The sequence below is a fragment of the Athene noctua genome, chromosome 4 (genome assembly GCF_965140245.1).
Source record: "Athene noctua chromosome 4, bAthNoc1.hap1.1, whole genome shotgun sequence".
NCBI classification, from domain to species: Eukaryota; Metazoa; Chordata; class Aves; order Strigiformes; family Strigidae; genus Athene; species Athene noctua.
The window spans coordinates 26,417,035-26,430,394 of record NC_134040.1 but is presented as its reverse complement, the minus strand read 5'-3'; the positions used below and the strand labels follow the sequence as shown (position 1 = coordinate 26,430,394).

Genomic DNA, 13,360 nt, shown 5'->3' with positions numbered 1-13,360 from the left:
ACCTTTTGATGAGCTGAAAGAGTCTTAAGAGGATTATGAAACACTGCCAGTTTTTCTTTTTCTTCTTCATTTTTAAAGAATAAGTAATTTTCCATTTAGGAAGTTTTTACTTATGTTCTGTGCATTCCTCTCTGAAAACAATCTCTAGTTACTCTGAGAGGTAACCAAGCAGAACAACTGCAACATCTGCAGCCAGCAGATTGCTGCTCCACTCTGTCAACCAAACATGGCTACTGGGAACAATTTTTAAATTTTATTTTTATTTTTTAAAACAATCTGCAATATTTATTCCATTTGTGAAATAACATCTTGTTAATCCAAGACAAAAGCTCTGGGAACTTGTACCAAGGGCTTATGGAATCTGGAAGAAGAAAAGAAATGAATAAGGCCTTTGAGTGGAAGCCTGTTGTATTTCTCCTGTAAACAGTGACTATACAAGACTGGGCACCCATTAGGGAAAGAGAAAGAGAATAATAGAATAGCTTTGACATAGTTCATGGGGAGAAAGACAGCCTGCTTGCTGAAGAGTTGCCTCAAACAAAGTTAATATTCTCTGCATTTTTTTCAATGCTTTGAAGAGGTTCAGCGCTCCTTCAACACCCAGCAGTTTTAGATGCCCAAGAAAATGATTACTACAAGCTGACTTTTGCTTATGTATCTATTAAAATTGTATTATCTCTTACAATAATGATTTCTGCATCTCAAGTAAGAAGCATGAATCCTCCAGTACAGCCACTATGAAAAAAATACTATTATTCATTTTTATTTCAACTGTCAAAACCACAACAGCCAAGTTTTCTGTAGCCATACACACAGCCACAACACATTTGTTTGATAATCACTGCTCAAGGGGTTTATGCAGAACAGCTTTCAAGTAACTTAGTTCTCAGGTTTCAATGAAAAGTATTAGATACATTTTATGTTTAAGAATAAAATTTTGAGACGGAATACTAGCCTGGAAGATAAATATAGGCTACAGTAAGTGAAACCACATTACAAAAGTCAGATCAGATCAACATAAACAGTATTACTTCTACAAAATCATATCCCTATTTTAATTCTACCAGCAAACAGTAGCTGTTTTGCAAATAAACTGGCATAACAGGTATTTACAAATCAAAACATGATGAAAATCCACAGCTGCAAATTTCAGCATCTAACATATACTGTGGAAAAAGAATTTCATTAAACTCATTAAAAAATCATTTGAAGACATTACTTTGCAAACTGATAAAACGGCCTGCCAATATGCAGAACAATATCTCAACTATGCTTATTAGAATAGAAAATCATTATCATGGGATGGGAGAGTAGGGAAGAGACTTTTTTTAAACTATACAAACACATATATGGTGAACGCAAATACGAAGAATTTAATTAGTATTTTATCAGTTTATTAACTCTTTAAGAAACCCTACTAAGTCCCATAGGCCCAAATTCTGTCAAAGCTTCAACTCCCACTGACCTCACTGAAAAACAGATATGCATTGGAATTTGAGACTTACATTTAAACATGGCAACAAGAGCAGCATTATTCAGTTAAGAACATTACAAGTCAATGAAGTGGCACTTCAGAAACAGAGCTTGTTACTAAAAGTTTTGACAAGAAAGACTGTGGCACTAAACATATTTGCTCGAACAGAGCCTTTAGAGTATTTCAGAATTGCATTTGTCCCATTTACCTTTGAATACCTGGTGAAATCCATTAAATACTAAATTATCAAGGTTTGGGGGGGGTGTTGCTTGGGCTTTTTTGTTTGTTTGCTTTCTAATGAAGCTAACATTTTATTCAAACCATTGTTCAACCTACACATGCAGAAAACTTACACATGGTGATGTGGGCATTTTTCTGCTTAAACAGCCAGAACAGCTATAAACAACTTATTTAAACAGTATTAACCATTCATATGGCTTAAAAAGTTTTAGGAAGCTACTCAAAAACAGTCTTATTACATCACTGAAATTCTTCAAACAAGAAAGTATGGAGATAGCCACAACAGTTTCTTTTTCTCCAAAGGACCAAAGGCTTTGACAAGCATTTCAGAAATACTCAAGCAATCTTAATTTACCATTCTGTGATTTAAAAAACAAACAAAACTTAAAGAGCTCCACTAGAAAGTGAAGGGATCACAACATTAACAACAATTTGAAAAGGGATTACGTATATAGGATGTCTCCCCCTGCCACCACCAAGTTCTGTGAAATTCTTTCCTTAGTGCTTCCAAATGAAGACAGGGTTTCAAAGGCAGAGTTAAACAGTGTAAGTGGCATAATACTGGTGTTCCCTGTGCCAGCCAGCGTAAATACACAGAAGGCAAATTCTTGTTCCAATACTCCTATTTTGTATACATCTTGGTGAAGGAAGATATTAATGTTTTGGGGTTTTTTTTTGTCAGGCAGAACTAAAACACAGATTAAGATATCTGTGCAAGACCAAACTTTCAAAGATTACAAGAACACAAATCAACTATCTCCTGTTCTTCTCTTCCAAATCTCACTGGTTTTGACTAAAATTAAAAAAAAAAAAGTTGAAGCTCATGATTTCTTTAGGTCTTTGTTGCCTTTTGGTATTTTAGATTTTTTAGCTTGATCAGCCACTGGAAAGGCCAGAAACTTCAAAGCTATTAACTGCTTCACTCTTAAAGCCACAGTTTTGGGATAAGACTGAATTTTATGAGACTGTTTCAAGTCACAACATTTGGCAATGCTGAAAGACAACAGAAGACCTGTTCCAGAGGTAGAAACCAAAATGTGGTCTCTTGAATCCTAGTACACTGCTACAGATGCAAGATCATCCACCCTTCTCCACAGAAAATGCTAATTAGGGAATATATTAAAGTAATAGGAAGATATCAAGAAAATGTTAAAAAAAAAGCTGTTCAATTCCCTTGGTTTTAATTCAAAAATGTGATAAATATGCATGACTTCTGCTAGGGGCTATTTTTCCTCAAAATTTCTAGGGGAAAATACTAGATAAGTGTCATTTCTGAGAAACATGATATTTTGGGGCTTCAGTATGTAAAGATTAGCCTTGAAGATACTTGTTAAATGTCCCAGACCTTGATACTATGAGTAAAGCAACTAGATAATGCAGAAAGGAGTACGAAAAGATGGAAGAAAAAAACAAACCCTGAGCTGAAAAACTTTTGATAAATTCTTTCCAGATGATGCTGGGATGCAGTTTAGCACCTTCCCTGCTAAAAATAAACAATTTTTGCCCTCCCATATCCTCACTAATTAAACCTTGTCCGGAGTGAAACAAGCCTAGCTGGGAGTGCAGGTTTATGTGCTCTAGTTCAAATCAGTGAAGTGATCCCTGTTAAAAACACCCCTCAAAAATTGTTTTGCAGAAAACCCCCAGACAACCCAAACAAAAAAAATTAAAAAAAATTCTCAACACACAAACCAACCATCCAACCTCATGCTCATTCACTAAACTGGTTTAGAGTATGATCTCTCAGGAAACTGTATTTGCAGAGTCATTAATCTCCAGTATAATTGTATGGTGGTATGAATAAATAGATGAAAGTACAAAAGTGCACTGGATTTACTGATAGAAAAATTACACCAATGTACCATGGTGTGTATGTTGAAAGAATCCACTGCCTGAAAGGGGCTCCGAGACTGTAAGAAAACAAACATGCAGTTCCAGAAATGAAAAAGACAACAGCTTATGATTATTATGACTATTATTATTATTTCATTTTACTAATTTACCTGTGCCACATGATTCGCATAGTTTTCTTACTCTGTACGCAATGAATACACTGGATGTGTCACCTGCAAGACCTCAACTCAAGCTTTCCATTCTAGAGTTTCTCTTTCCAACCCAACTGATGTGTGCTTGACCAACAATTTTGATGCTGAATTTACAAGTGTTTGAAGCTTGTATGAATTACATATTGGCACTATCTGCTGGAGAATTACAGTCCTATTCTTCTGGGACACACATGGAGGAAAATAACAAAGATGAATTCCATTCGTGTTAGATACCATATCTATCATACTACTGGTGTGTACAATCTTCAAACCACATGAAATGTATCACTTGGGAAAAACAAATGAACAATGAGTTCAGCTGTTACAGTCTGGACACTTACAGGTCTATTCCACAGATATTGGCTACTAAAACTTTTTCAGTAACATGAAGTAATCAAAAATCAGCAACGAAAAGGTAAATGGTTTACAAAGGTGCAAATCAAATATTATCAGTGTTAAATGAGACATATAATTGGCACAGTCTCTTCTTCCTTTCCTACTGCTGACCTGTTTATATTTCCAGACTCACTTCATACATTGTTTTAGCTCTATCAGAACTAATTTTTATTTGAAAGTATAAGTCAAGAATCAGAATGAAGATAAGCACTTCATTTTTCTTCTGCTTACACCTCAGCATGCTGAAAGGACATAATTTAAGAGGCAACAGATAGCATTTGTTAATGGAAAAGAACTAATAAAAAAATTAACTCCTACAAAAACACTCAAAACATCAACAAGGAAATATTCACCCTAACCCTAGTGTAAAAATTTTTGGAAAAGCTCTCTATGCTTATAATGTCTGCGTAGTACTTTCCGAAATTACCAACCAATCATTGCATATGTATCAACCTGAAATACTACACTAAAATAATGTAAGCTTTAAAGATATCTCAAATTACAAATGCAAAGTGAAAAGCAACACGAGCTGTTTTCTCCTATCCAGGACACTGGTATATATGATTTTACACATTTAAATCCATATGGAATCTTACCATTGGTCTTTCAGAATATCCAAACAAATGGCCCCAGTGACTGAGCTAATATTAGGATGCCATATTTTGGTGATAAACCGCACCTAGAACATAATTTTTAAAAACAAAAATGGTTATTGAATGCAGTATATTAAATAAACTTTTTAAATGCACAATTTCTAATAATATTACAAAGACAATATTAATTTAGGAAATATCAAGCTAAAAACCAGAACCACGACATCCAATACCACTTATTTCAGGAGGCTTCAAGTCTGCAAGGCCATTTGTTACACAAAGCCTTGCTTTACTCAAAAACCAGACTCCCGCCTGTTTGAGGACAGCAAATTCATCCTTAACTGCTTTCCTGTACACTGTCACGTGTGCACATCCCCACATAACATTTAGAAATGTAATTCAATAGTACCAGTATTTCAACACAAGCACATGGTCAAATACTGACTTGAAGCTACCAGCACTATAAAAGCTATTGAGTCCACTTTTAATAAGTGAAACAAGTCACTGAACTCTTAACATAGACACTGGATCTCACTGTTCAGCTAAACTGTTCATAGCTACAGAAGTGTTATAAAAATTTCCCTGATGGATGCTAGTCCTTCTACAACCATCCAGTCTCATTACCCATATGCAGAAAGCTCTTCAACAAACCAAAACCTAACGAGGTTACAACTATTTGTCTTTGCTGTTGAAAGGATTTAGTCTCAGCATTCACTCATTGATCATATCTGTATTTTTACACTAAAATGAATTCCTGCTCACAAAGCATGAATAAAGTAATTGTTTGGGTTTAAGACACTGACAAAGTTAAAAGCAGCATTTTCTTTTAAACGTCTCAAAACCCAAAGTTTTCCTCTGAAAGGAATATACACTCGCCTTTAGAAATGTCTCCATCTTCAAGCCCTTTATTTTAGGTTGCACTTTAACTGCCTTAGTGACTTTGACCTGTCTGTTTCTCATCTCTACCTTCGCACCCCAAATGCCTGACAAACATTTTTACACACAGCACAGATCTTTCAACTTTTGCCCCTGATCTGCAAGCAAAACAGTGCAGAGAACACATTATTTGTCAGGCACTGCAGCAGAAGACTGTACATTCAGGGCTATAACAAAAATCGGTACTATCATGGTGTATAAACAGGCAATACCATAACAGTTCTGCTTTCCAGGACAAAAAAAAATAGGAGATCACGTCAGCTGAGCCACTTGTTAACTAGCTCAACTCTCTAAATCACTTTGAAAGTGTAAAAAACCATGTAAATACTAGGTAATTTCTCACAGTGCACGACAGCTAACAATGGCTGTCAAAGCACATGCTGAACAAGATAAAGAAATCTTTCACATGAAAGGCAGGGCTAGACACAAGCAAAAAGGCCTCCAATTCCACACTACAGACTCCAGAATAAGCAGTACTATGCTACAGTGCACCAAGCTTCTAAGAGCTGTCTGTGAGCTTTGGAAATGGAAACCACCAAGCTCGAAAGCAGCAATTAAACCATGGTCCATAGACCCATCTTTCAGTGTCTCTCTGAACTATTTCAGCTCTCCTTAGTTTAGCTCCCACCAGAACACATGCAGATGAAAGAACTGAAACCAACAGACATTTCATTAGGACTTTCTGTGTCTTTCACTCCAGCCTCAAGGAAGTTATTCAAAGGACAAGAGCCAAAGAGCTACAAGCTACTGGCATCTCTCCCTTCTTCCTCTCCCCCAGTTCTTTCTCAGTATTACATACCAGCGTGAAAATAATCAGGACCTAGAACACATTTTTAGCTCAAAGACATCTTTCAGACAAACAGAAAACTAATCAAAAAGCTGAGTCAGACAACTCAGGAGTCTGCTGATTCATCAGAAGTTACAGAAGGGACTAAATCAGGGCAAAGGAATATATAGTCGCAGCTGCACATGGCTGGGAAGAAGACTCTTCAGATTTATCCATTTAGGAAGGAAATGGAATCACAAATTCAAAGTGCTAGAAAGATACAGTAAAGTTGAAAGGGCAATAAGTTGCAAAAAATGTGTATGCGACTTCACTGCATCCATTTCTCTTGTCTCTCATCCATATGCATGTTTCCTTCAATAGAGTTGCAGTAAGACTATTATATTTATAGGTTCTTAAAGTCTGTCAATACAGCTATACAACTCACTATTTAATTATTATTAGAAACTTGGTAGGTTAGACCCAAGACTACTAAACGTTATCTTACAGCACCCAAGAAATTAAGAGAATCAATAATTATACATTACAGCATTTCTTCAATAATATGGAGAAGAGTGAATGTAGTTTTACTTGTCAGAGACAGTATGGCGATCTCAAAACTATACTTATCTTGCCAAAAAGAAATTACATGAGGGTCAATAATAAAGCACAAGCTCCTCCCCAGAATTTGCCAGTTTATGCTTTAAGGAATAATCAGATTCTGTGTCTGGCTGGATACAGCTATGCATCCTGCATTATTTCTACCTAAAGATGGCAGCTCCAATGCCTGTTTAGAGGAAGAAAAAAAAAAAAGGAAGATGTATACTACTAAAAGACTACACACACAAGCAAATAAATAAGAATACTCAAAAGTAACTTGTTAGCTAAAATATTTTATCTAAAAAAGCATTTACAGTACCTTAGGAGGATTAAATGGATATGTTTCTGGAATTTTTATCTCTAGTTGATACCTTCCACCTGCAATAGACAAGAACAAGTTACAAATTAAAACAAAAGAACATTACTCAAGCTTACTCTTTCATGACAATAAAGCTTATGTTTCTAAATGGACAGGTTTTCAAGTAATTAAAATTTACTCAATTTACTAGAAGATACTTCCACATTTTATGTTTTATAAATTAATGCATATAAAGACAACCTAATAGTTATTTGCTTATGCAAATAAGAATCTGTATTTCGTAAGTATATTTAATGTGTACATTCACCTGTAGTTTCTCATTTTCAACACTGCAATTCCCATGCTCTATTTTAGTAAAATATACCAAAATATGAACTAAATATCCCCCAAACAGATGAAACAATGGGCCACAGGAATTTCAGGCTGAACATGGAATATTACATTATTTTGATACTTTTCTGATACCTAATGCCAATAAATTTTCTTCAAATTACACAATTGAGATTAACTGTATTTCATTTTAAGCTTTCTGGAACTGAAGAACATTAGACTAAGTAATTTAAGAAAAGCTCCCACGTTTTGGAAAAAAAAAAAGTAACTGGAGGCTCCAATGTTACTTCCACTATGTTCTATATTACTGTCTGAAGTAATTACTTCTATTCCAATTCTGCAAACACTTTTGACACACTAGTACTATTAATATAGTTTGTAGGATTACAGAATGCAGTAAAGGATAGTATGAGCTTGGCGGACACAATGACCTTCTACTGCCCCTTTCTAAACATTTCTCATTTTTCTCTCCCTGTTACATTTTCATTACCCATGTCTATTCCAACCATAGTTTTGTTAACATTCAAGTTTACTATCAATACTTATGTCTTCTGTAGCAACCTCAAACTACCTCTGCCTGCCCACAGAAGACTACTTGCCAGGCAGCAGTTTAATGATAAAAAGAACAGAGTATAACAAAACATACAGCAATGTAGACATTTAGTTTTTATAGAATCCAAAAGTGTTTCTCCTCACTTGTAATTTGTTTCCTCATCCTACCACTGTTCTTTCAAAAAGAAACCTTTTCCCTCCCTCAATATACTATGTTACAGTATATAAATTTCCTTGAATTAAATCTGAGGTATCCACAATCTATTTCCTTTGGGATTTCAGGAGCGATTTGTTTGCTCTGTTGCAAATCACTCTATACAAAACCAGCTCTCAAGTAGTCTTAATATAGGCAGCAAGATTCACATGCAAGAACAATATGTCAAAGGAATATTCTGAACAGTTACAGTCTATTGCAGCTTTTTATCTATGCCAAAATACAGGTTAGCAGCTACTAACACCCCTCACTTTTAAAATGTAATTCCGTCTAATACACTACACCTGAAATGGGTTAATATCAGTTTGACATTTCCCACTACTTTCTACAGCCGTTTTTTCTCATTTAATACTACAGTAACTTGAGAAGATTTACAGAAAATACAACAGAAGAAAGGTGAATAAATCCAAAATTATAATAACACCTAAGTTGATCACCTGTCTGCTTACAGGACAGGACAGGCAAAATATAGTCGAAGACACATCGACAACAGACCTTAACCAAGTTTGCCTTTTGTCTGAATTGAAGCATAACTCAGGAGCAATTTTTCTTAAGAAGCAGAACAATTACACTGTTCCTGGACTGCAAAAATTCATCAGTCCCTGTACGATTTTACTGCCACACCATTTTGTAAGGTAATTAAAACCTCTCCTTAGTTACTACCATTTCTTCTGTTTACCGTTAAAACACACACTATTACAGCCTTCTGCATAACAGGCTATTCAGCCACCTTATTTTTCCACCTGGAATGTACAAGTCCAAAAGATTTTAAAACTGCAGGGACTACTGTATAAATAATATTACTAACTCATTATTGTTGTGCACAGAAGTTTACAATAAAAATACAGGCTTGAAGACTCAAACTGAATGAAGCTGGATATTAATTTCCTTAATACTACCATTAAAATGTGACTAACATACTAACTTCTGCACTCCAATATTTCTGAATAATATTTTTTAAAAGGAGTAAGCATATGTATGGCTTTTTCACAGCTATTTAATATTTGAGATTAAATTAAACAGTAACGGCAGAACACTTCTGTACTCCTATGGGAGTCTATGTCTCTCAGAGTTTGTCTTCAAGTTTTAACTTGAAGAAATACTCTATTATAAATTCTGCAGTTACTGTGGCTCACATGTGAGCTTGGCTTGAAACTAATACCATAGTTACAGAGGGTTTTAAAAAAAACCCAAACACAACCTATTTTTGAAAAGCTCTTTAATCAAATAAAATCCAGCAGCCATTAATCTAGACTTGAAAAGGTCCTCTCTTCAAACATACATGTTTCAATTGAAGTTGTGTCTTGCAGTATTCTGGTAACTGATCAGTATGAGTTGGCACTACTGACAGAAAAATAAAAGCTGTAAAATTTGTCAACAATAGATGGCATTCTTCCTCTCAGTCACACTTAAACCAATATCCTGACATCACCTATAAAAGAATTCTGCAGCAGCAGTTTGTTTTTGGATACCTCACCAACTGTGGGCAACAATAAATACTACTGTTCTTTCACTTCACAATGGACCTAGAATTCCCTCCTGTATCACAGAATTGTCTGACCTGAACTACTGCAATAATTAGCTTTTCTTCATAAAGCACTTCTTGCTGTGTCATTGTTCAGACTACAGATGACAGGAGATCAGTCAGTAATTATGCAGCACGCATTACTGTGCTAGTCATAAAATGTAAACTACACACACTGGCAAGCCCTTCATAATTATATAAGGAAATAAATGCATAAGCCTATGTTACACAGATATTAACGCTCCAAAGTAAACTACTCCAGTGTCAGAGAACACCAGAAACTGGGCTGCCGGTAACTTTCATTTTGCTCTTTGGTGCATATGCCTTCTAAATTAAAGTAAGCATACAATCACATTACTTTTCCATGAGATCCCTGCCACAGTCAGAATACATTATAGATTTTAGCCCCCCCCCAAGTGCTATTTACTATATCCTCATCATTAAATGTATTCATATGTATGGAAATACGCATGCATTTCACATCAACAAATTCCACACTAAACACATATTGCTGATTTTCATTAGCAGGCTATGCTGATTATGTGAATACACAGTGCTCAGCTTTTGAAATTTTGGTCTTGCTGAATTATCCAGCACCACACAGAACCCGGTTCTGCAGACAGGCATTCAAATCTTTTTTTACCCTCCTCATGAACTGCTATGCAGTTTTTAACTTGTGACACATGAATACATCTTTCATTTCAAATAATTCTCAATGCATTCTCCAAAAAAGGTCCACTTTAAAAGCTGAGGTAATGCTGACCTGGAGGGAAAAAACAATGGCAAGCTGTGACAAACCAACTCACCCTAGGAGGATTAATTCTGTTTGAATGGAAAAACAACACCAAAAAAACCCCTCAAAACAACACCCTTCCCCCACCACTCTGATGTTTTCTAGTATCCAATTACTTAATTTTGTAATGTCTTAACATCTGTATACAAGATCAACTGTATCTGCAAAAAACCTATTACACTAAACAGAACGATCCACTTCCAAATAGGTCATCCAGCATAACTATGTATTTTAGTTCCACAGCATAGTTCTCCTTTTAAATTAAAGGCATAACCAGAAGAAATTATCTTCTTCCCAGACATGATCTTCTGTCAACTAAACACTAGTGGCTGATGAGGACAGAGACCCATGTGGGAGGGAAGGGAGGGTGGGAGAGAACCATTATTTGCTAGACAGCAGAGGAACTCTGGGACTCAGTTGGGGGTGGAGGGGCATCCTTACCATTACAGATGCCTTCTACTTTTCTACTCTCTCCCTTCCAGGCTCATATCCTTTCTCCTCAGCTTCTGATACCTTCTGCCCCTGTACAATATTCTCCAATGTGAATCTCTGTTAAGCTGTTTCCTCATCCTTTATCTGCCCTAGGCACCAGTGGGACACACACACACACTCCTCCCCGCAACACTGGGGAGACTCTCCCTGCTCTCAAGTCCAATGCTGCTGCACCAGCAGCTCCTAGCCCAGAGAAGCAATCACAATGGATGTCCTCCTTAGTGAAGATTGCAACCACCAGATTTTTCATCAGTAGCTAATAACGCTTTTGAGCGCATATACACCTATACCTACACAACAATTTTCAGATATTTTCCCCACTTGAGAATTTATTTCTCAAAATAATGACAAATGGCATGCGTCACGTCTCTGGACAACACTCAAGTCCCACTCCTATGGCATGGAGCAACTAGAGCAACTGAAAACTTGGAAAATTGCTTTAATTTCCAACAAAAAAATTTATTTGCCTCTAACATTCCTTGAGACTTTTTTTTTTTTACTGGAAGTTCAAATCAAAGTAGATACCTAGCATGGAAAAGTTGAATAAGATTTCATTAAAAAGTAACCAAAATTTTTTTTAAAATAGAATTTCGAAACAAAAATCCCCACTTATCAAGGAACTTTATTAGAAAAATGTGTCTGCTAGATCCATATATATTATATACAAACAGAACGTTTATAAGTACAAGCACTACTGAATAATTTGGTATCTCTGAAGTACACTATATTAGCTGCTTTTAAAATTTCTGTATGTAATAAGTTACCTCGCTTTTTCCAGACTGAAGAGATGCACAATTACTGACATCAGCTTTAACAAACAAAAAAGTCAATAAGGTGTAATTTTTGAAGAGAGCTATAGACATGAAGTTCTACTACAGAGTCCTCCACTCCAGTATAAATTAAGTACTGGGCCCCACCAATGCCTGAGATTAATCCCAAATTTAATCTGCAATGGCATCTCTCCTTGAGACAGAAAAATGCAACATGTTCTTGAACGACCACCACATCAGATCACAAATACATGTACAGTTACATTAGATTCTGAAGCTCAGTTTCTTGATGTTTCATGGCTAAACTGTCAAGACTGTAAACAACTAAAAGTCAGAATTACACCAATTACACTGCACAGTTTATACCTGTAAATTAACCTTTGCTGTGGGATAGTCTATCCTACTGTGGAACAGATCTGTCTTCAGACAACACAATTTGAACTGAAATATTTTTCAAGCTTAAAATTTGTATTTAAAAAAAAGACTATTTTAAAGCATATAGTTCTACATTTTTATGCTTTAAATTAATTTTACAAACAAAGCATCTCAAGACACATAATTTGAAGTGTACAATGATTGCATACACAAAAACATTACTTGCCTTCATATGGTGTGTCCGGAGGTCCTGCTATTTCTCCTCTTAATTCTGTAAAATTCTCATCTACAAGATCTACTTTAATTTGATTTTTGCTCGTCTTAAAAATAAACAGAGAAACAAAGAATCATAAGTAAGCATTTGACATACAGATTTCCCCCAAATATGGTATTTTGAATTTTTAGAGTAGCAGCTTGTAAAAAGTATATAAATAAAAATTTTAGAATATAGTGAATAGCTATCTTCCATTTGGAATTTTCATTAAAAATGAACTATTTTTGATGCATTAGAAATTCCAATAATTTTATATTATCACTAAAATAAGCAAAACAACCGAGCAATATAATATCTAAAGTTAAATAATTAAGTTGATTACATTTTAAAAAGACCATGATCTTTCAAATCAGATGTTAATTCTACATATCTTAAACTATGAAATTAAAGTGACCATGTTACACATTGGTTTTTTTCTTTTTTAGAGCAATTTAATAGTAGAAATGATTGTCACTTTCACTGGAATACAGAAAGACTTCCCCAAATGAAGTGCTCACTATTTTAGAACAATATGATGATCTAAACAGAATACTGTAGTCTTGTTTAAGATTATGTTTATCTTTAATATTTAGGCATAAGGTACAATTTATTTATACACTTGAATTTCATTGTCACCTCCTCAACATTTTCACACCCCATATCAACTTGCCTACAAAATAAAAACACTGT

At 35.2% G+C, this 13,360-nt stretch overlaps 1 protein-coding gene across 6 annotated transcripts in view; it reads right to left on the bottom strand.

Moving 5' to 3' along the window:
• The window catches only part of UBE2K (ubiquitin conjugating enzyme E2 K), a 41,379-nt gene that overhangs the window by 10,234 nt on the left and 17,785 nt on the right, over window positions 1–13,360 (bottom strand). For 2 of the 6 annotated variants that reach the window (XM_074904680.1, XM_074904681.1), the window contains exons 2-4: window positions 12,644–12,737; window positions 7,367–7,425; window positions 4,752–4,834 (exon numbers count right to left, since the gene is read on the bottom strand). In XM_074904680.1, coding sequence (XP_074760781.1) covers window positions 4,752–4,834; window positions 7,367–7,425; window positions 12,644–12,737 — 236 coding nt within the window. The remainder of the gene's footprint in view (window positions 1–4,751; window positions 4,835–7,366; window positions 7,426–12,643; window positions 12,738–13,360) is intronic. The other 4 variants (XM_074904686.1, XM_074904684.1, XM_074904683.1 and 1 more) reach the window with 3 other exon arrangements.